Consider the following 20,010-nt stretch of genomic DNA (forward strand, 5'->3'; position numbering starts at 1 on the left):
TTCCCAACTCCCATACCCATTCCCATTCCCATTCTCATGCTCATGCTTATGCTCATCCACAACTAGAGCCACATCCCTGTCCTGTCCATAGCCACGTTCACGTTGTCGTCTTTATGCTCTCACCATTCTCGTGGTCGTCATTAGGAGGGCATACGTCAAAGTATGTCTGTTGTTGCCGCTGCTGTTGGCGCTGACGCTGCTCTGCGTGTTAATAGCCCCCCAACCGTGGTCGAGGTTGTGCCATGGCATGACTTGACACCAGGCGCCAACAGCCGCATTTTGGGGCGTTGCAAGTCAAGTGCTGATGTCTGCCGTCTGGGCGAAAGTGAGTGAGAGTCAATGTGCAACACGGTAAACTGATGCATGCATGCTACATGCCACATTGCATGTGGCTCGTTGCTTGTTTGCTCTCTGCACTTTTCACGTTGCACGTTGCCTTAATCAAGCTTAAAGCATGCATTTATGAGCTCAAGTTAATAACTTGAACAAGCTTAATAATAATTATGCAAATAAACATAAATTCTACTTAAAAAAAACTTTGCTGTCTGCCAAACGGCTTTTGCTTTCGTTCTTTCGCTCTTGTTTTGCTTTTCTTCTTCGACAAATTTTTTGGCAGCGCTTTACAAGTTTCAATGGGGCGTATGATTAATAAATGCGCGCAAATGCTTGTGATACGACGCGTTGGCCGTTTTTGGTACTAACGAAAGCTTTGCAACAGCTTTTTGCGCTCATGCATTATTAATGTAGCCGACAGATGGCGCTGCTTCACCAATTCGTAGTTTGTATTTTATTAACGTTAATTACAATACTTTGTTATCGTGGAAATTGAGTTAAATTCTGCTCGTCGACTTTTGAATACATTTACTTATAAATGAATTAATGCTTATTTATTAACTTTATTAAATTGTAATCTAAATTTGATTACAAAATGAGTAATAACAGTTGAGTAAACAAAATTTGTACTCTATGAATTTGAATTGATTATCTTTATTTGATTTCAATATTGAATTCGAGAAATGACTACTTTGTCAGCAAAAGCAGTTTGGGCAGCATGAGTCAACGCATCAAACTTACCCAAATATATACATATATATTTGTATGTATATAACTTATAGGGCGCTCAACACGTATTCTCTTGACAAGGTCATAAACATGTTTCAGTGGCAATTTTGCTGCCCATTTAATATGATAATTGATGTACTGTAGATAATTATATATATTTTTTTATAATTTCATTAAATAGAAAATTCAATAATTTTCCAAGGCACGATCACAATTCTAATGGATAAACAAATGCAATACTAGAAAGATAGCGACGTCGACAAAATACATTATCATAATAAAGTCGTATGTACACTTTTGTTGTAGCGATTGTTTTACTCAAAGCCTGTCAAAGCCGCACAAAACAAATAAAATGTCGTGAAATATATTTGTTATATATACGCGTGCGGCATATAGAAGTCCGGCAATAGACCGGGGCGGGGGCTTAAATTCAAATGATTGCTTTGCGAAAACGGTTTTCCCAACACAATAATCTGAGGGAGCAGAAGCAGCAGCAACACTTGCAGTTGATTGTTGACTTGTTGATGTACGCCGACTGAGTTCAACTGCGACCAGTCGTTGTTCAGTTGGCACGCAGAGCACAACACACACACAGAGCGACCGGAAGCGGAGACATACCTCAAAATAGAAGCTAAGCTTTTGTTGAACATGTTCGACCAGCAGGATCCCAGCTTAGGTGTAGCCGCATTATTGCACGCACGCCAAGGATCTGGGCGACGTGGCCTCAACAATCACACGTTCAGCGCATCCTCCAGCTCGACAATGACAATGCCGCAAAACATCTTCACGAACCCGGCCATTCAGCCATCGAGCGTGATCAATTTATCCAACTCAACGGACGTGGTCATTGGCCCAATGACGCAGTATCAGGGACCGGTTAGCATTTATTACATGGATGCCAGTATGCAAACGGCGGCAGGTGAGTTACGAGAAGAGCTACAAGAGCAATCCGAAATATTTATACCAGCTACCCATAGGGTAGAAGGGTATTTATTATAAAGTTGTGCCTCCATGAAATGTATGTAATAGGCAGAAGGAGGCATCTTCAATCTCATAAAACGAGACGCTATAACCATGTCCGTCTGTCTGTATGAATACCTAGATCTCTGAAACTTTTAGAAACTTTTTTTTTTTAATAATTTTTCGCAAGCAGATCAAGTTTGTTTCAAATGTTTCCCACGCAAATCGACGAAAATCAATAAACAAGCGTAATTTTAAAGCTGCAGTCGCGATTTTTAGTATATTCAATAACAACTATCGTCTTTATATATTACATTTAGCTGGGATCAGATAAAAATTTAAGAATTGACATATATAAGAAAAGCTTTTGTAGTTGCTCTTAGTTGCTTTGGCTGACAATCTGGTATATTTTTATACTTTTTTTTTGTATATTTTGAGTGTAGTACTATATCAATATTCCATATAAACCATTTGGTATATGTTTAATATTTTTGCTATACGTTAATTTATTATATTTTAAAGGTCTTTTAGAGTCTACCAAACTCTACTTGTTCTTAGATATGTAATTTAGTTGTTCCTTAATGTAATAAAAGTTAATTTGGGATGTTTAAGCGGAAGAACTTTCGAAAATGTGTTGCTATTTTTAATTTCCGAGCTGTATGCTAAAGTGCCAACAACAAAATTAATGATCCATAAATAAATCAAGCCAAACAAAATATGTTCTAATTTGAAAATTAATATAATGGTTGTCAGCAAACAAACATTGTTGTGTATTCACTTTGCCTTTGCCTTAAAATAACTGTAATTTAAAATTTATCTTACACGCGAATTTGTGTTTGTTAATTACAAAAAGCATTTTATTTTTCGAAAAATTCCTGAAAAGTAAACAAAATTTCGTTGAGTCACTTGACTAATATTTGGTTTGCTTGACACAAAGAGCAGTTCATTTAATTAAGTAATATTTCATTCCCATGCAAATTGTATAAGATAACAATGTATTGGCAGTTTGGCAAAATGTGGGTGTTAACCGCAATACATTATCCAACACAGCGATAGTAAGAGTAATTGAAAGGCTTTTGACCGCTAGCTAAGCGAGCGAGAAGTAGAACGATAACTTAAGCCATTTATCGGCTCATAAGTTCCAATCAAACAGCGCCAAGTGGTTCGACTGAAATCGAATTCTCAGAATCGCAGCTGTATAAATACGCGCAGTGCAGCATAACTTATATGGTATAGGAATTCCCTAAATAAATATATTTATAGAGAAGGCAGACAGACAGACAGACACACAGAAAAGCGCAGGCAGAGAAGCGCATTTCGAATGCGCAGCGTTGCGCGTTGCGCATACGTCACGTTGTCTGGCGACGCGCGCCGCAATTAAAAGCGTACGCCCAAAAACGAAAAAAGGAGGCAAAGCTAAAGCGAATGAACAAAAACGAGCGAAACAAAAGTGCACAGCACAGCACAGCACAACACAACAATAAAAGAAAGACTCAAACAAAAAGTTGTAAGCGATATGGAAAATCCGCGAAACAACAATAACAATCACAAAAGCCCGGCAAAGCATGACGCAGAAAGCAGAGACGACGCGACGTCCGGGCAGCAAGAAACATGTCAACCAAGGCGCTTGCTTATGTGTGTATGTGTATCTGTATGTGTGCAGAAGGGTCGCGGGCAGCGCTGGAGACGTGCTGCCAGCTTTACTGACTCGACATCGACAACAGCGGCGTCAACAGCGGCGTCGCCATCGACGTCGACGTTGTGGCGTATAGCTGGCCAATGCGCAGCGTCGTTCAGTCGTTTCAGTGACGGGTTCAGGTGCGGCAGTTGCTTGTTGAAGAGTCTCTCGACTCGTCTCGTCTCGTCTCGCCTCGTTTCTTCTCCTCTCGTTCTGAATATAGTTTTTGCTTATAGTATTTGCAACAGTTGCAACCACAGCCAAAGTTCATTCAATTATCCAAAGCGTTCGCATTTAAAAATATGCATGACTCAACCAAAATTATCGATAATTAGAGTGAATTTATTTATTTCACATGCGTAAGCTGCGAATTACTAACCATCAGGGAAACACACAACAAAAAGTAAAAGTGTGAATGTGTAGAAGTAATCACGAGTGTGTGTGTGAGTGAGTGACGATAAGCATTTTGTGTGTGTGTTTTTTTTCCGTTTTGTGACAATTATACTCTGTGCAAAGCACTGTTATACAAGCAACACACAAAACACGTCGCCTCGTCTATCGAGTCATGAAGCTGCTGCTGAAAGTACATGGCGAGCGCACAGCGCGCAATCGCCGCACGCCCGAACGTAACTACTCAGCATCGCCATCTTCGAGTACGCCAAAGAAAAAAGCTGCAAGTCAAACTCTCAACTAATTAATCAATTCTACTTCGACAGGAATCAACAGCAGCAACACACCCAGTGGCAGTAGCAGCAATAGCAGCAGCAGTAATCACAACAGCAACAACCACGACAACGACAACAAACGCAAATCGAAGCGACTGACACGAAACAGTTTGCTGCTCAGTTTACTCGTCCTTTTGGTGCTGATCACCGCCATCGTGATTGTGTATGTGGAACTGAACAGGACACACTTTAGTGCGCTGGGCAACAATAAATCGATTTACTTTGGCAATACGTATGAGGATGGCACGTGTAAGTGGGCAACTAAAGCAATCGCCATAGCCTATTCACAAGTTGTGCAGTTCCAAATCTAGGAAACGGTCATCTGGTCATCGAGCGTGTGCAATGGGGCGCCTCGGAGCATGCCCAGCTGCTGACAGTCCCACTGACAAGTCCCATTCCCTATGTGCTCATCACCCACATCGGTGTGCAGTCGACGCCGTGCACCAATCTCTACAGATGCTCCATCAAAATGCGTACAATACAGGATTCGGCCATAGCCGAAAAGAATCTGCCAGACATACAGTCCAATTTCTATGTAAGTAAACTTCATTTGGAAAGCGCACATCACTAAAATAATTCCCAGCACGTCTTTGAACATTTCGATTTCCGATTTTTTTTTTGTCGATTTCCGCTTACGCAAATTGTGTTGATTTTCGACTTCTTCTTCTTCTTCTTCTTCTTTGCAGGTTTCCGATGAGGGCAACATTTATGTGGGACGCGGCTGGGACTGGGCTAACACGTATGCGAATCACACACTCGCGATTACCTTTATGGGCGACTATGGCCGCTATACGCCGACGGCCAAACAGCTCGAGGGCGTTGGATATCTTCTTGCCCATGCGGTGGCCAATCGCAAATTGGATTTCAACTACAAGCTGGTCGCTCAAAATCAGGTAAAGACAACAGGCTCGCAACTCGAAAGTTAACTGTATCGATAAATTATGGTTAAACAGTTCGTGATTCGTTTTACAATTCAGTTTATGGCAGGCCACTTAAAATTTGGATTAAACTTCTGATTAATAAAAGTTTCAACAGGCACTTCAATTATTATAGATTGCTTTATATATGAAGAGAGTTGAGTTGAGTTAATATTTCGATTCTTTATCCTTATAAAGTGCAGAAATTCTGGTTTTTAGATTTGTGTTTATTAAAAAGTCTGCGAATTGCCAACCGGTTTCATTTAGATTCGAATCTTAAGAAAGTTATTAATATGTACACGCTTTCCTTAAAAAGTTGTTTCGATGTGAAAGTGAATGTTATTTAGCTAAATTTAGCGTTAATTAATGCCGTTGTCACATGCAGCATTTGTAAAGCAGCTGAAGCTTAAATAGTTAACAATGATTTATGCCAAGAATGGAAATTTCCCGCTTGCATTTTGAAAACCTGACTAGCAGAACAATTGGAATTTCCCAGCACAATTATTGCTATTTATCGCAACTTAATACTAAATTGTAGTTATTGCATATATTTATTCTTTTATATATGTATGTGGTATATACTGGATTTTCGAGCACAGTTATAGCTATTGCAACTTAATATCAAATTCTAGTTATAGTATATACTGCATTTTTATTCTTTTCTCTATATAAAATACATATATACTGAATATACTGAATTTACCAGCACAATAATTACAATATGTCGTAACATTATACCAAATTCTAGTTATGGTATGCATTTTACAATGCATTTTTATTCTTTTCTATATATATATGTATATATAGTATATACTGAATTTCTAAGCACAATTATTATCGCAAATTTATATGAAATTCTAGTTATAGTATATACTACATTTTTATTCTTTTCTCTATATAAAATACTCGTACATATATACTGAGTTTACCAATTTATTTCAATATATCCCAACATTATATTATGCTATAGTTATGCTATATGAAGCATTTTTATTCTTTTCTATATATGTATATGTAGTATACTGAATTTCTAAGCACAATTATTATCGCAACTTTAAACTAAATTCTAGTTGTGGTATATACTGCATATTTCTTCTTTTGTATATATGTAGTATACTGAATTTGTAGCATTATTAACTGAATATTCCCAATTGCAGACAAAAACCTCAAAGAGTCCGGGCGTCAATGTGTATCGTGAGATAATGCGTTGGAGTCATTTTTATCCGTGCAACATGATGCAGGAACCGAAATGTGGCAGCGAGCTAGGCATGACAGCCGAGTCCTGGAACGGTGCCCAATAAGAGCAGACTTCAAAAGATGTGATGAGACAGAATTTGCAGGCAAAACACAGACAGAAACAGACTTAAAGCCAAGCTTTAGCATTAAGACGATAAACAATAAAAGATTTGTGCAAAAGAGAGAAACAAGAAAAAGTAAACCAAATAAACAAATAAATAAACAATATAAAATGCAAATATTCAGTTACATTCGTATTCATATTCGTATACGTATTCGTATTCGTCTTTACTCAGTTGTCATGGAACCGGTTCGAGGGCGTATGCTCTGCAGGTGTGTTATTTATAGAGCACAGAGGACAACTCTCCAAAGCTCAATCACGGCGATCGCTGAGAGACTAAAGCATTTAGCTTTTTTTGTGCTTTGTCTCTCGACACGTTGTTTGTTGTTCATGTTATTGTTGTTGATTTTGCACAGCGCTCAAAAGCTGGAAATACCCAAAGCGAAAACCTATCAGCATATAGTACGAGAGCAGAGACGAGTTGTAAGTCTGTGTATATGTATGTCTCTGTATATAGTACATCATTATCACTATTATACACTCACACATATATCACATTGATGCTGTTGAAGTTGTTATTTCAGTGCTGCTGGTTGCCAGTTAATTAAAAACTGTATATCATTTCGAACCATTAAATTTCCGCTGATATCTCAAAACACAGTAGAAAAGCAAAAAAAAGAAAAACGCAATTTTCCAATCTCTATAACGTTGACCTAAGCCAACAAATTACTAAACCACTTAGCGGCTTATCAGCTGAAAGTCATTTAAATTATATTAAATGATGCATTTCCTAACAAATTTTTGCGTTGTTTCATCTCTGATAAGGTCACTTGCTACACTCCTACATAACTCTTAACTCAATCAGTCAGTGGTACAGCCATATCTATTCCAAGATCGCCGCTAGCAAACAACACACAAATTCTCAGAATTCGAGAGAGCTACGAGTTTGTTTGTGATTTTTGTTGTTTATAACTTGAGCACACAAACAAAAAAACCAAAAACCAAAAAAAAAAAAAAATCGAAAAACAAAAAATTATAATCAAATACTAGCTGAAAGAGGTGGGAAGAAGTAAAGAGCAAAAAAAAGATACATTAACAATTGAGTAAATTTTGGATGGTGAAATAAATGCCGAAACGGGTTCAATTAAATAACGCAACCGATCGAGTTCTTATGGTATAAACATTTTGGTGTATAGAATGCAGGTATTTTGCTTATCAATCCATTGGATTTTCCTTCATCAAGAACTCGTTTTGGGAATGTCTCTGAAATGCAACTAGGCATAACCTGTTATTGAATTAATGAATGCTAATTAAACTGCTCAGACGGCCGACTAAAAAACTAAACTCTTCTATGAAACAGCACTCTGCATAATTAGAACAAGGTTTTTTCTTGTTACAGCAGACATTTTTTTTCCGAAACTCGACAACTATTTGAAAAATTAGACACAAATTACTGGAAATGCCCTAAAAGCTATTAACTGCAATGGCACAAAAAATTTTGAAATCTTTTTTTATATGTAGGTGCAAATCGAAACATGATTTTTCATTTGCTATTTGCTATTTAGTATTTGTTGTTTGCCATTTGGCTCTCTCTCACACTAACACTCACACCTTTTCACTCACTCCCGCGTGATCCCACTCGATCGATCGCGTTCTCTCGCTCTCTCCAGAGAGAGAACAGCTGCCACATTAAACTCGCATCGCTTCAGCTGAGCCACTCGCATCGTGTTTTGATCGCCGCTCAGTTGATCGGAGCCTCTCGAACGCGACGCTGCTCAGTGAATTCAATTTTTGCCACGCGCTTAAACTACAAATAAAAAAATTAAAAAAAGCGTTAAACAATAATAATAATACAAAAAAAAAGATACATAGCACGTAATTTATATATACTCAGCATTTTTTATATAAATATATACTTACTTTGGTGTTAGTTTTTGTTAAATCGGTTGAACACATAGAAAAAAAACGCGCACGGAATAGTTGTGCTCGGTTTTCTGATTGTTGTTTGTTCCGCCGCCAAATCGCCGCACAAAATATCTCAAATTTACGGTAATGAAGCAAGCACAATAAAATTAGTAACAAACAGTGCGAAAAAAAACCTAAACAATAATTTGACGGAAGCAGAGCAACTTTTTTAGAAAGTGTAATGAAAAGTTGCGAGTGTGTTATAAGTGCTGATAATAAATACACTAGAAAACTGTGTCTATATAATATACATCAATGATATAAAAAGTGCCAATGTCTTTGGTGTACAATAAAAAACAACAAAATGTGGGAAATGAAATCTTAAATTCAGGCTAAGGATATTCAAAAATTTAACAAATATTTACACATAGTAAAAAGCCTTAACAACAATGAACTGTTAAATAAGCGTTTACGAAACGAATATAAAATAGCAAAGCTTAACAAATATTCATAAATAAGTGATTAAGATTAAGTTGATAAAGCAAAGCGAAACACGACTTAACTTGTTGTAGACACTGCAGATAAAAATAGGAATTAAATGAAAAATCATAAATCAAGCTCGACTTGAGTACATAAAAATAGTCAAAAAAAAAATAAAGTATTGCAGGAAAAGATAAAAAGTAAAAATTAGCCTAGTCATATGGCTGGGTGTGAGTAACAGGAAAAAAAAGAAAGAATGAAGGGAATGAAAGAGATAATTAATTTGCACCAAGCAATTCTCGGAGAATGAGAATGATAATTGTTGGCACACATGAAACACAACTTGGTAATGATATTGCTCGACTCCCCGACAAAGCTCAGTGAACAGGCCAACACACACAAACACGCATACACACTGAGAGCATTGCCAACACATACTTGAAGCGATTGCTGCCAATGGCTGCCGCTTAAATGCCGTGTGTGTATGTGTTTCTTTGTATTTGTGCGCTCAGAGACGCATTGCGATGTCGCCGCCTCATTCCGTGCTCTTCTTGTTGTTGTCATTGTTATTGTAGTTGTTGTTGCTGTGGCATTGTTATCTGCGAGTGTGCCAACTCTACGGGAGCGTCAAGCAAAGCCTTATCGCACACTGGCCGAAGGCCCAGCTGAGCCGTCGCCATGCATTGGACATACACAATATTATAACATCAACATCATCAACATTATCGCCAGCATTCAGGGAACTCTTCGATTCCGCAATGAAAGAATTCGCTTGTTGCGTGCCAAGCGGAGCGGAGGTCAAATCATAATTGTCGTCAATGCAATTCGATTTTTCTTTAAATACCTTTCGATAGAGTTGAGCTTTGCTCTTTACATTCGTTACGACTTCGAGTATTCGTATTTCTATTTATATTCGTATTTCTGTATTGCCATAGCAATTTAAGTGGGGTTGCTGCTCGATTCTGGGAAAAATGCATTTGACGAGCTAAAAACGTAAATAATTATAATTAGCATAAGACATGCGCTTGCCAGCTAGTCTCGTAAAATATTTATAGTACTACTAGATAGAATAGTTATTACTACTTTCAAGTAAAACCCTTTCGATCATTATCTCAATTAATCAAAATGAAATAAAGGGAATTTTTTCATTTTAATATTCGACGACTATATATAAAATTTTTTATAGTAGATAAAACGAACGCATCGCCAGATATGATCAATTAGAAAGAGTATAATAGTATTATGTACATAAGTGTACGACCTTTAATAAACACAAAATTTGCAAAGCAATCGAGAGCATTTTTCGTTCAAGTACTATCTTCATTTCCTCTCTAATTTAAGTGTCTTTGAGTGCCTGCAATTGAATTGTAAAAAGCGGAAGTTTTATAGCACAATATCAAAATATGACACTCGTCGTGCTTCCTTGGCATTTGCTTATCAACCAATAACATAAAAACAAACCTTAAGATTTGTTTATTGGGCAATTAAATGATGACTCAATAGACAAATGTATAAACTGATTAAATAAACCCAAAATTAATATGATTTAAGCAACTCGACAAACAAGTGAAATAATTATCATAAATAAACTGCTGATTATACGAAGAATGTTTGTTATATAGTATGTATTTACTTGCAGATGTTGAAGATATGATGTTTGCCTAGAGCGCAGGCCGTTCCTGGAAAAGGATTAACGAGACTTTTGGCAAACAGATTATTTACTCAACATGTGCCGCAGCTGCTAAGAGTTAAAGCATTCAATTATCAACACAAAATTGCGATAAGAAAGTAAAATTTGATCAAGTAGAAGAATGCATTTCCACAATGAGACCGAGTTAAACACAAATGACAGCAATAATATACATATCATAAATCGGACGAGTGGTAAAAATTGCAGCACATCCTCAACAGATTCCGGCGTCGGTTTGGTTGATAACTCAGCGACATACAGAGCGAGTCCAACGATCACGAAAAGCAAAAAGAACGAAGAAACAAAGAAGACGCAAGAGAGTGCCGAAACAGCAGCTGGAGAAGAGAAAGAGGAGAAGGCAAAACCCGACGCGGAAGCGAAACCGCAACGTATCAGCATTGAGGTGGAGGCTAAAGTGAACCTCAATAAGGCAACCACAACAAGGAAAACATCACCCGCTCTTTCAGTACGCAGCACCACGATCTCGATAGTGTCCATCGATGAAGATGCCATCGACTCCAGTTGCATTGACAGCGATTCCGAGGCAGAAGCCGACGATGGCTGTACAGTCCACAAACTGGGGCAACAGGTCAAATTCCCGTCACAAAGCGAAGAGTTGACACAACTCAACAAGGGACTGACCGTGATCAGTCGCCAGGTGGTGCCCAACAATGGCCAGGGGCCACATCCGCCAGCGGCTGCTGCCGATGTGGTTGCCCAACAGGTGCTCAATGGCAACATGAATCTGGCCACGCCCACAAGTCCAGCCTCGCCGCAACAGCAAATTGGTAGCATTGCGTTGAACAACACCACAGACGTTACTTTTGGCGACAAGCATTACTACGAGGGACCCGTGACGATACAACAGATCCTCATCGATAGTCGGGATAAGTGGAAAACGGCCGAAGGTCATGATAATCCAGCATTCAATACGCAGGCAACGCCCAACGCTACAGGTGAGCCAACAATTTTCGAAATATACTATACACAAATAAATATATTATTTGATTACTTTTCCCTCGCTCTTTTCTGACGTTGCTATTTGTTTACTGCTTTTGTTTACTGAGAGCCGCCAGCCGTAATACAGACAGACAAGTTTGTTGTACACAAAAAAATGTGCTAAATGCTAATTAAAAGCCGGAAAGCAGAGGCATGCGAATGTTGAAATACTCTTTCTTTCTTAGTACTTACAAATAAATTTAAAAGCATTTTCGACATGAAATTATTTTGAGTTTCGATAGCTCCTTATAAAATTAGTTGCAATTAAAGTCAGTTTCAAGTTAATATAATAAAAAATTGTCAGTCATTGGCCCTTTGAATTAAATACAATAAATAAATTGTGCAAACGCAGAGTAAACCGCAATTTAACGCAAAACTCTGAATCACATGATATAAATGTTACGCACAAAGAAGATACAATTAATTCACTCAAAAGTCAATTCAAAGGTAGTCAAAACAATAATTATAATTATGTGAACATTGCGTATGCGTAATATTGACAGCAGACAAAAAAAAAAACAAAGTAACAGACAAACAAGATTATAATTAACATTTCATCGACATCAATGAGCATGTGTATCAATAAATTAAATCCAAGGCCATGGCTGTAATAACTTTTTTGCACACATGTAGATTGCGCATACGCAGCGTGGGTTGCAGTGAAGAAGACATTGCGCATGTGGCTCGTAAATCAATCACAATAAAACCTACAAGCTAAAAACAACAAAACCCAGCTGGCAGCAGCAGCAGAGTCTATTTGTTTGCTCAAATGATTCTCACAATTGGCATAATTAAAATTTGAGCGGAAAACAAAGCAAGAAATTGAATTCAATGTGAATTTAGCAGACATGGATCAAAGTTGCACCTTAGTACAAGCGACTACCGAGTTGAATTTGACTTTGGCCGTGATTCCCCTTCCTAACTGGACTGGGCTACAGAGATAATTAATTATATTAAAACACGTGCTTGGGGGAACTTTTTGTTTGTCGTTATAAAAGCGCAATACGCACTTTCGAAAAGTCCGTGTAGCGAATATTGTATACGAGAATGTTTACGTTATACTTATGTGGAACAGAGCAGAAAGTGTAGCGGCCAATACGGATTTTATTTCGCATTTGTTGCGATTTTAGCAATCGCCGATATTCAGTGGCCCCAGAGATGTCGAGCAACGAGTACACGCTGCGATCTTGTCTGAAGTGCGGCGACTTTATCAAGAAAAGTCCCCTCAAGTGCGTTGGCATTTGTGACCGCGTCTGTCATGTCCGCTGCTCAGGTCTTACAGAGCAACAGCTGGACAATGTGCGAAACATCGGCTGGCGATGCGATCGCTGCATAGAGAAAAGTCAGCCAGAGCACATGCTAAAGCTGCAGCAGTGGCTCAGGCAGCATGAGAAGCGTTTGGAAGCTCTCGAGGCTGGCTTGAGTGAGTGCTAGGATAGCAATCCAACCAGACTTCATATTTGAGATGATGTAATAAGTAGAACCCAATGTCGTCTTGTGATTCATAATCAGGTTTCAGTCTAATTACGAAAACTGTATCAGGTTTTAGAATATATGCATTAATTTCTTCCTTTATTTATTCCATTTCTAACTTATTCATTCTCTTTCTCCCCAACAGATAGCAAATTGAATAACTCCTGCGAGGCGCCAGCGTTATGTCCTTTTCTGCCGCACAGCATCAGTCGCAAGGCCATCATAATAACGGGCATACTCTTAGGATTAACCATTATAATGGGCGCCCTACTGGCAGTCATATTGGGCAAGACACCGTTGAAAAGTAAGCTTGGTGATGGCGAAGATACCAGACAAAGTATTCCAATCAATTCACCAATAGGTACAGTTTTGTCTCGCTTTTATGTGTTCGAAAACACTAAGCAAACTTATTGCTGCTCAAATTTGGTCACACTTAACGCCATCACATTTAACTCAATATCTGTCTCTATCACCCTTTTGGGTATCTCGATTTAACCGTAACCACACTCACATATGCAATAACACATTAACATTTTATTGATTACCGGGAAATTCTATCGACAAATACATATTTATTGTGCTCAGTGTTGTAAAGTGCGCCAAACAGTGTTACCTTAGTGCAATTGAATGGAATATACTGTATTAAAAGTGAATCGCATAATATGTTAATTTATCGTTCGCTTCGTTTGTGGCCACAGTGTCACTGCAGGTGATCAGTGTGGACGGCTGGGGTGGACGACAGCCAAATAAAGAATTAACACACCTCAAATTGCCCGTGCACCGTGTGATTATTTCACACACTGCCGCAGAAGGCTGTGAATCACAGGTAAGTTGTTCATTGCCCTCCCATTACACACCCTTTCTGTCAACATTCTCTTCGCTTCGAAGGATGTTTGTGCCGCTCGAGTTCGTCTCATTCAGAGTTTTCACATGGATGGCTGGCAATGGGATCACATTGGCTATAATTTCCTAATTGGCGGCGATGGATTGGTGTATGAGGGTCGCGGTTGGGATTCTCAGGGTGCTCACACCTTGGGCTACAATATCGACAGCATTGGCATCTCCTTCATTGGCACTTTTATTAAGATCTGGCCAACGGAACGACAGCTGCTTGCTTGCAAACTGCTGATCGAAGAAGGCGTGCGCCTCAAGAAGCTGGTGCCCGACTACAAACTCTACGGGCATCGACAGTTGAGTGCCACCGAGAGTCCGGGCGAAATACTTTTTTGGCATCATACAGAAATGGCCACACTGGACAAATCGCACTCTCTAGTTTAAACTTGTAAATGCTATGTTAAGTGTATGTTTTAAGTACTCTAATAAAAATTAAAAAAAAAACAAATGAACTCTTTCACTTCATCTCAAGTTCTTCGCTTCCTTTCGTGCTGTTAACCATACTAAAAATTCACCACATAACTGTAAACTGTGCCGTCAAAAGTGTTCTAAAGTGATTACAGCTCACCGTTGATTTGATTGGAATATCGTTTTATTTATATGCTCACAAACTGCACGTTTAAATGTATGTATGTATGAACTCTTTGCACGCTTCTAAATATGTGTCTTTGACTTCTTAATCACCCGTCTGACCCACTAACCCATCGCCCCCCTTTTTGTGTGCAGTTAACGATGATGGCGAGCTAGTGTTGGTCAGCGTTGCCGATTGGGGCGGCCGAGAGTCGAGTGAGCCTCTGGAGACCCTCAATTTGCCCGTGGATCGTGTGATCATTGCACACACTGACACCGAGGGTTGTGCATCGACGGTGAGTGTGACCGTATAACCGCGCGTAAGTTTCATCTACAATTTGCTACTCCTCCCACCAGGATGGCTGTTCCTATCGAGCAAGGTTTATACAAGCCTATCACATAGATACCTTGAACTGGGGTCAAGTGGGCTACAATTTTATGATCGGTGGCGATGGACACGTCTACGTGGGTCGCGGCTGGGATTACGTTGGTGCTCACACCCTTGGCTCGAACCGTATTAGCATTGCTATCGCCTTCATTGGCAACTACAATAAGATTGAACCCACTCAAGAGCAGATCAAAGCTTGCCTTCTTCTCATTGCGGAGGGTGTGCGACTCAAGAAACTCAGCTCGGACTACAAGATCTTTGGGCATCGACAGCTGTTGGCAACCGAAAGCCCCGGCGATAAGCTGTACAATATTATTAAAACCTGGCCACACTTTGCCAGTCGTTTTTGAACTGTATCCAAATGTATTCTCACACTGAATAAACGCAAATGTTGAAAAAAATGTTGAAATAAAATGAAATTATATGATAATTTTCGAATAATACACAGAGAGAAAAGTTGGAATTGAAACGAAACGATTCGTTGGCAAAAGCTTAGAACTAAAATCGGGTTTCTATATTTACTTTTTTATCAGAATTGGACTGATATTTTTATTATTTGTATTTTGTATTCATCTGAAATGTATTGCAATAAATTACCAACTTTATTTTTTGTCTAAATTTATATATTTAGTACTATTTATAATTAGTATTTTATAGTATTATTGGTATTCATCTTTATTTGACATAATTTTTAGGTGTAAAAAATTACTAGTTTTTAAATGAAATACCATTTATTTCAACGATTTGCTACTTAAAACAACTTATGAACTGTCTAATAGCATAATCGAATATCTAATCTATTTCATATTGTAAGTTTTTCTCTCTGTGTACGCGTTCTTATTCATGCTCACCCTTCATGCTTCGCTTTAATCGCTCATTAAGCAGACGCCGTCTCCTTTATCAGATACGAATAACAAGACTTTTCCCATTGCCTTTTGCAGATGAGGTCAACATTGGCGGCGGTTTGGTGCTGCGATATGTGCCACGTGCCGTGTGGTTGGCTCAACCACCGCAAAAGGAGCTGCCGAGCCTCTCGCTGCCCGTGCCCATGGTCATACTGCTGCCCACGAACTCGGAGAACTGCAGCACCCAGGCACAGTGTGTGTTCAAGGTGCGTTTCCTGCAGACCTTCAACATTGAGTCCGAGCGTCGCGATGATATTTCCTTCAATTTCCTGATTGGTGGCGATGGCAATGTATATATTGGTCGTGGCTGGGATTTGGTTGGAGCCCACCTGAATGGATACAATACAAGGAGTGTGAGCTTCGCCTACATTGGCACTTTTCAGCATCAGGCACCGTCGCCGAAGCAGCTCAACGTTACGCGATTGCTGCTTGAGGATGGCGTCAACCGGGGAAAGATTGCGCCCAACTACAAACTGGTTGGGGCGAGTACTTTGGAGCCCACAATTACGCAATACAATGCCGATCGGCTGTATCAGAGCTTTAGCAATTGGACCCATTGGACCACAGTAAACTAAGCAACCCACACAAACAACAACAACAACAACAACCACAAAATACAAGTGTAGTCATGACTAGTATCTCCAATTCGCATGTAAAATTTATTTGATATGTGGCATATTTCATTAAGCTAGCTTTAAGCTTTGTTTGTAACAATTGTGATATAATTAAAAGCAACAAAAATATCTTGAAAGTTCTAATGGATGCCTTTTTATACTTCTAATATAATATTATCGCGCTCTCAGCGCCGGTTTTTCTACATTGAAATACATATTAAAAGCTCTCCGTCGCTCGACTGGCAAGCAACAACATGCGAAGAGCTTAGGGAGAACTTAAAAATATGATCGAAACTGGTAACAAATAGTAGAGCTTATCATGTATTGACTAGGAAAATGCCGTTCAATGGAATGCAATTATCAGTTTCCAAGAAAAAATACCATGCGCTCCTAGGTAAGGCATTACAAGTAAGTTAAGTAAACTAAGCAACTACAATTTCCTACCTCACTTACGCTTTTACATCGAAGTCCTTGGTGACAAGCCGGAAGTGCTCGCGACTGATGAGTGGGAAGCATCTCAAGATGAAGGTGTGAACCTGAACACGGAATCCCTTGTAATTGCGTACAAGTTCGTATTGAGGAGTTCATCAGCACTAGCGGTACATTCGCATCGTGTGTCTTGTTTAGATGCTTGAATTTCTGCACAGTCTGATCCAAGAAGGTGAGGTCAGAGTGCACAGGAATAACACTCTTAGCTCCATGGTGCCAAAATTTGATGACAAGTTTTTCCAACAAATTCGGAATTATTTAGCACAAAGGAGGTGTTAAGCCTCATTTCGGAATTTAGTATCATTTCTGGAGAAGGAACAATGCAAAAAAATTTTGCGATTTCGATCTGGAATTAGCAGCCATGGATCAAAGGAGCACCTTAGTTAGATCAAGGTGATAATTCTCACTCCTAACTGAACTGGGCTATAGAGTCATCAAAGTTGATTCGCAAAACGTATTCTTTTTAGTACGGGGAATTTCTTTGTTTGTAGCAAATGTAGTATTTGCGATTGTTTACGTTAATCAGCGCTACAAACTTATGTGGAAGAAGGAAAAAAATGAGCCGACAAATACTGATTTTTTTCGCTTTTGCTTTCGCTGATATTCAGTATACTTAGAGATGCCGAGCAACGAGTACACGCTTCGATGTTGTCTAAAATGCGGCGACTTAATCAAGGAAATTCCCGTTAAGTGCATTGGCACTTGTGACAGCGTCTGCCATGTTCGCTGCTCTGGTCTTACAGAGCAACAGCTTCACAATATGGAAAACATCGGCTGGCGCTGTAATAGTTGCCTCGAAGAAAGTCAAAGAAAGGACACGCTAAAGCTGGAGTCTTTGGTCAAGCAGCATGAGAAACGTTTGGAAGTCCTAGAGCAGGGCATGAGTGAGTCAAAGAATAGAAATCATATTCCATACTTGAGAGAAACAAATAAGTGGAACCTAATATTGTTTTGTGATTCATAATCCAGTTCAAGTCTAATACTTTTTCCAATGAAAACGGTAGCAGGTTTTATAATATTATATGCATATGTATATGCATACATCTGAAATTTATTACATTTCTTATTTCATTTGTTCTTTCTCTCTTACAATAACAGGTAGCACATTAAATAACTCTCGTGGGACGCCAATTTTGTGTCCATTTCTCCCGCCCTGTTGCATCAGTCGCAAGGCCATTTTAATAATGGCTATAATCATGGGATTATCCATGGTAATTGGGGCCTTACTGGCAGTCATATTTGGCACGACGGCATTGAAAAGTAAGTTTGGTGATGGCGAAGATACCGGACAACGTATTCCAATCAATTCATCATTAGATTATTTGCTATATTTGTCAAACTTTTTCGGTATCGCTATAAAACTGTCTTCAGTGTTGTAAAGTACTTTAAACAGTGACCTTAGTGCTGTTGAATGGAATATGCAATGCAATTTATCATGTTAATTTCGTTTCATTTGTGACCACAGTGTCACTGCAGGTAATCAGTGTAGACGGCTGGGGTGGACGACAGTCAAGGAATATTTTGACTCCTCTCAACTTACCCGTGCATCGAGTGATTATTTCACACACCGCCGCCGAAGGATGTGAATCTGAGGTAAGTAAGAGTACACAAGTTGGACCCGTCCACACATCCTTTATGTCAACGTTCTTTTCGCTTCGAAGGATATTTGTGCCGCTCGAGTTCGTTTGGTGCAAAATTTTCACATGGATGGTTATCAATGGGATCAAATTGGCTACAATTTCCTAATTGGTGGCGATGGATTGGTGTATGAGGGCCGCGGCTGGGATACTCGGGGAAGTCATACCATGGGCTACAATATCGATAGCATTGGCATCACTTTTATGGGCACCTTCACCAAGATCTCTCCTACGGAACGACAGCTGGTAGCTTGCCAACTCCTGCTTGAGGAGGGCGAACGCCTCAAGAAACTAGTGCCTGACTACAGACTGTATGGACATCGTCAGCTGAGTGCCACTGAAAGTCCGGGTGATATACTTTATGGCATCATACAAAAATGGCCACATTGGACTAATCGAACTCTATAGTTTAAGCTTGTAAATGCTATTTTAGGTATCTTTTTAAATTAATAAAAATTGTGAAACTCGAATGGGGATTGTTGGGATTATTAAAATTCATCACATAACTTTAACTGAGCCATCAAAAGCGATGCTCAAAGATGGCGTCAGCCAGGCCAAGATTGCGCCCAACTCGTATAAACTGGTTGGAGGCAGCACTTTGGAGCCGATCGGCTGTAACAGAGCTTTATCAGAGTAAATTAAACAAACCTAACAAACAATAACAACAACCACAAAATACAAGTGTAGTCATGACTAGTATCTCCAAAATATATATGATATGTGGCATATTTCATCAAGCTTAGATTGCAACAATTGTGAATAATTAAAAGCAAACAAATATAGAAATTTATAATAAATGCCTTTTTTCATATTTGTAATGGAACGTTATCGCGTTCTCAGCGCCGGTTTTTCTAGATTCAAATACGTGCTTGAATTCAAAGTATTGCTCAGAGCACTCCGGCACTAGACATCACGATCCCAAGTTGCGTATACGTTATAGGCACCAACTGCTTTTAAAGACCTATTACCGCAGAAAAGGGAGAGCTTGCAAATATAGTCGAAACTGGTTTTAAATAGTAGAGAATATCGTTGACGCTGGAAATGCCGTGTAAAGGAAATAGGTATATTACTAATAAAATTATATATCATTAATATAGATTAAGTTTGTACATATGTATATAATTGTAATATTTTTATGAAACTCTAATGATTTTATTTTTAATGAAACTCATGTATATTTTTTAAATATACAATTGTAATTATGATAATACATTTATTTTTCAATCAAATCGAAAATAATAAATATAATATTACTGCAAAATGAATGATAATAAAATCTTGTATTCTGTCAATATACAATAATAATAAATTGTGTAAAATAATTATG

The 20,010-nt window shown here is 38.8% G+C and overlaps 2 protein-coding genes across 11 annotated transcripts; both read left to right on the forward strand.

The window, feature by feature from the left end:
• The first annotated feature begins 1,618 nt into the window (after nt 1-1,618).
• LOC133840719 (peptidoglycan-recognition protein LA) lies at nt 1,619-8,581 on the forward strand. Of its 2 annotated transcripts, none has more exons than XM_062272712.1 (5): nt 1,619-1,981; nt 4,417-4,674; nt 4,725-4,960; nt 5,112-5,318; nt 6,500-8,581. In XM_062272712.1, the coding sequence occupies exons 1-5, from the start codon at nt 1,711-1,713 to the stop codon at nt 6,641-6,643; spliced, it is 1,116 nt and encodes a 371-aa protein (XP_062128696.1). In that variant the 5' UTR covers nt 1,619-1,710; the 3' UTR covers nt 6,644-8,581. The 2 variants fall into 2 exon arrangements, with proteins under 2 accessions (XP_062128696.1, XP_062128697.1); XM_062272713.1 differs by lacking the exon at nt 1,619-1,981 and adding an exon at nt 3,814-4,353.
• Nucleotides 8,582-10,390: 1,809 nt separating this feature from the next.
• On the forward strand, nt 10,391-19,149 carry LOC133840717 (peptidoglycan-recognition protein LC). 9 transcript variants are annotated; one of them, XM_062272708.1, is made up of 4 exons: nt 10,778-11,670; nt 13,332-13,490; nt 18,512-18,639; nt 18,708-19,149. In XM_062272708.1, exons 1-4 carry the CDS (start codon nt 10,836-10,838, stop codon nt 19,089-19,091), a joined length of 1,506 nt encoding a protein of 501 aa, XP_062128692.1. In that variant the 5' UTR covers nt 10,778-10,835; the 3' UTR covers nt 19,092-19,149. The 9 variants fall into 9 exon arrangements, with proteins under 9 accessions (XP_062128687.1, XP_062128692.1, XP_062128693.1 ...); XM_062272709.1 differs by lacking the exons at nt 18,512-18,639; nt 18,708-19,149 and adding exons at nt 13,885-14,012; nt 15,980-16,356; XM_062272704.1 differs by lacking the exons at nt 18,512-18,639; nt 18,708-19,149 and adding exons at nt 14,807-14,946; nt 15,008-15,444 and having other exon boundaries at nt 13,332-13,547.
• Nucleotides 19,150-20,010: the final 861 nt, after the last annotated feature.

The sequence above is a fragment of the Drosophila sulfurigaster genome, chromosome 3 (assembly GCF_023558435.1).
Source record: "Drosophila sulfurigaster albostrigata strain 15112-1811.04 chromosome 3, ASM2355843v2, whole genome shotgun sequence".
NCBI lineage: Eukaryota > Metazoa > Arthropoda > Insecta > Diptera > Drosophilidae > Drosophila > Drosophila sulfurigaster.

Excerpts from the sequence above, each read along its gene's own strand:
- LOC133840719 (XM_062272712.1), top strand. The coding sequence starts at position 1,711 with ATGTTCGACCAGCAGGATCCCAGCTTAGGTGTAGCCGCATTATTGCAC. Across the intron at positions 4,961-5,111 it reads ACATACAGTCCAATTTCTAT|GTTTCCGATGAGGGCAACAT; the intron begins GTAAGTAAACTT and ends TCTTCTTTGCAG. Across the intron at positions 5,319-6,499 it reads AGCTGGTCGCTCAAAATCAG|ACAAAAACCTCAAAGAGTCC; the intron begins GTAAAGACAACA and ends TCCCAATTGCAG.
- LOC133840717 (XM_062272703.1), top strand. The coding sequence starts at position 10,836 with ATGCATTTCCACAATGAGACCGAGTTAAACACAAATGACAGCAATAAT. Across the intron at positions 11,671-13,331 it reads GGCAACGCCCAACGCTACAG|ATAGCAAATTGAATAACTCC; the intron begins GTGAGCCAACAA and ends TCTCCCCAACAG. Across the intron at positions 13,548-15,979 it reads TCCAATCAATTCACCAATAG|ATGAGGTCAACATTGGCGGC; the intron begins GTACAGTTTTGT and ends TGCCTTTTGCAG.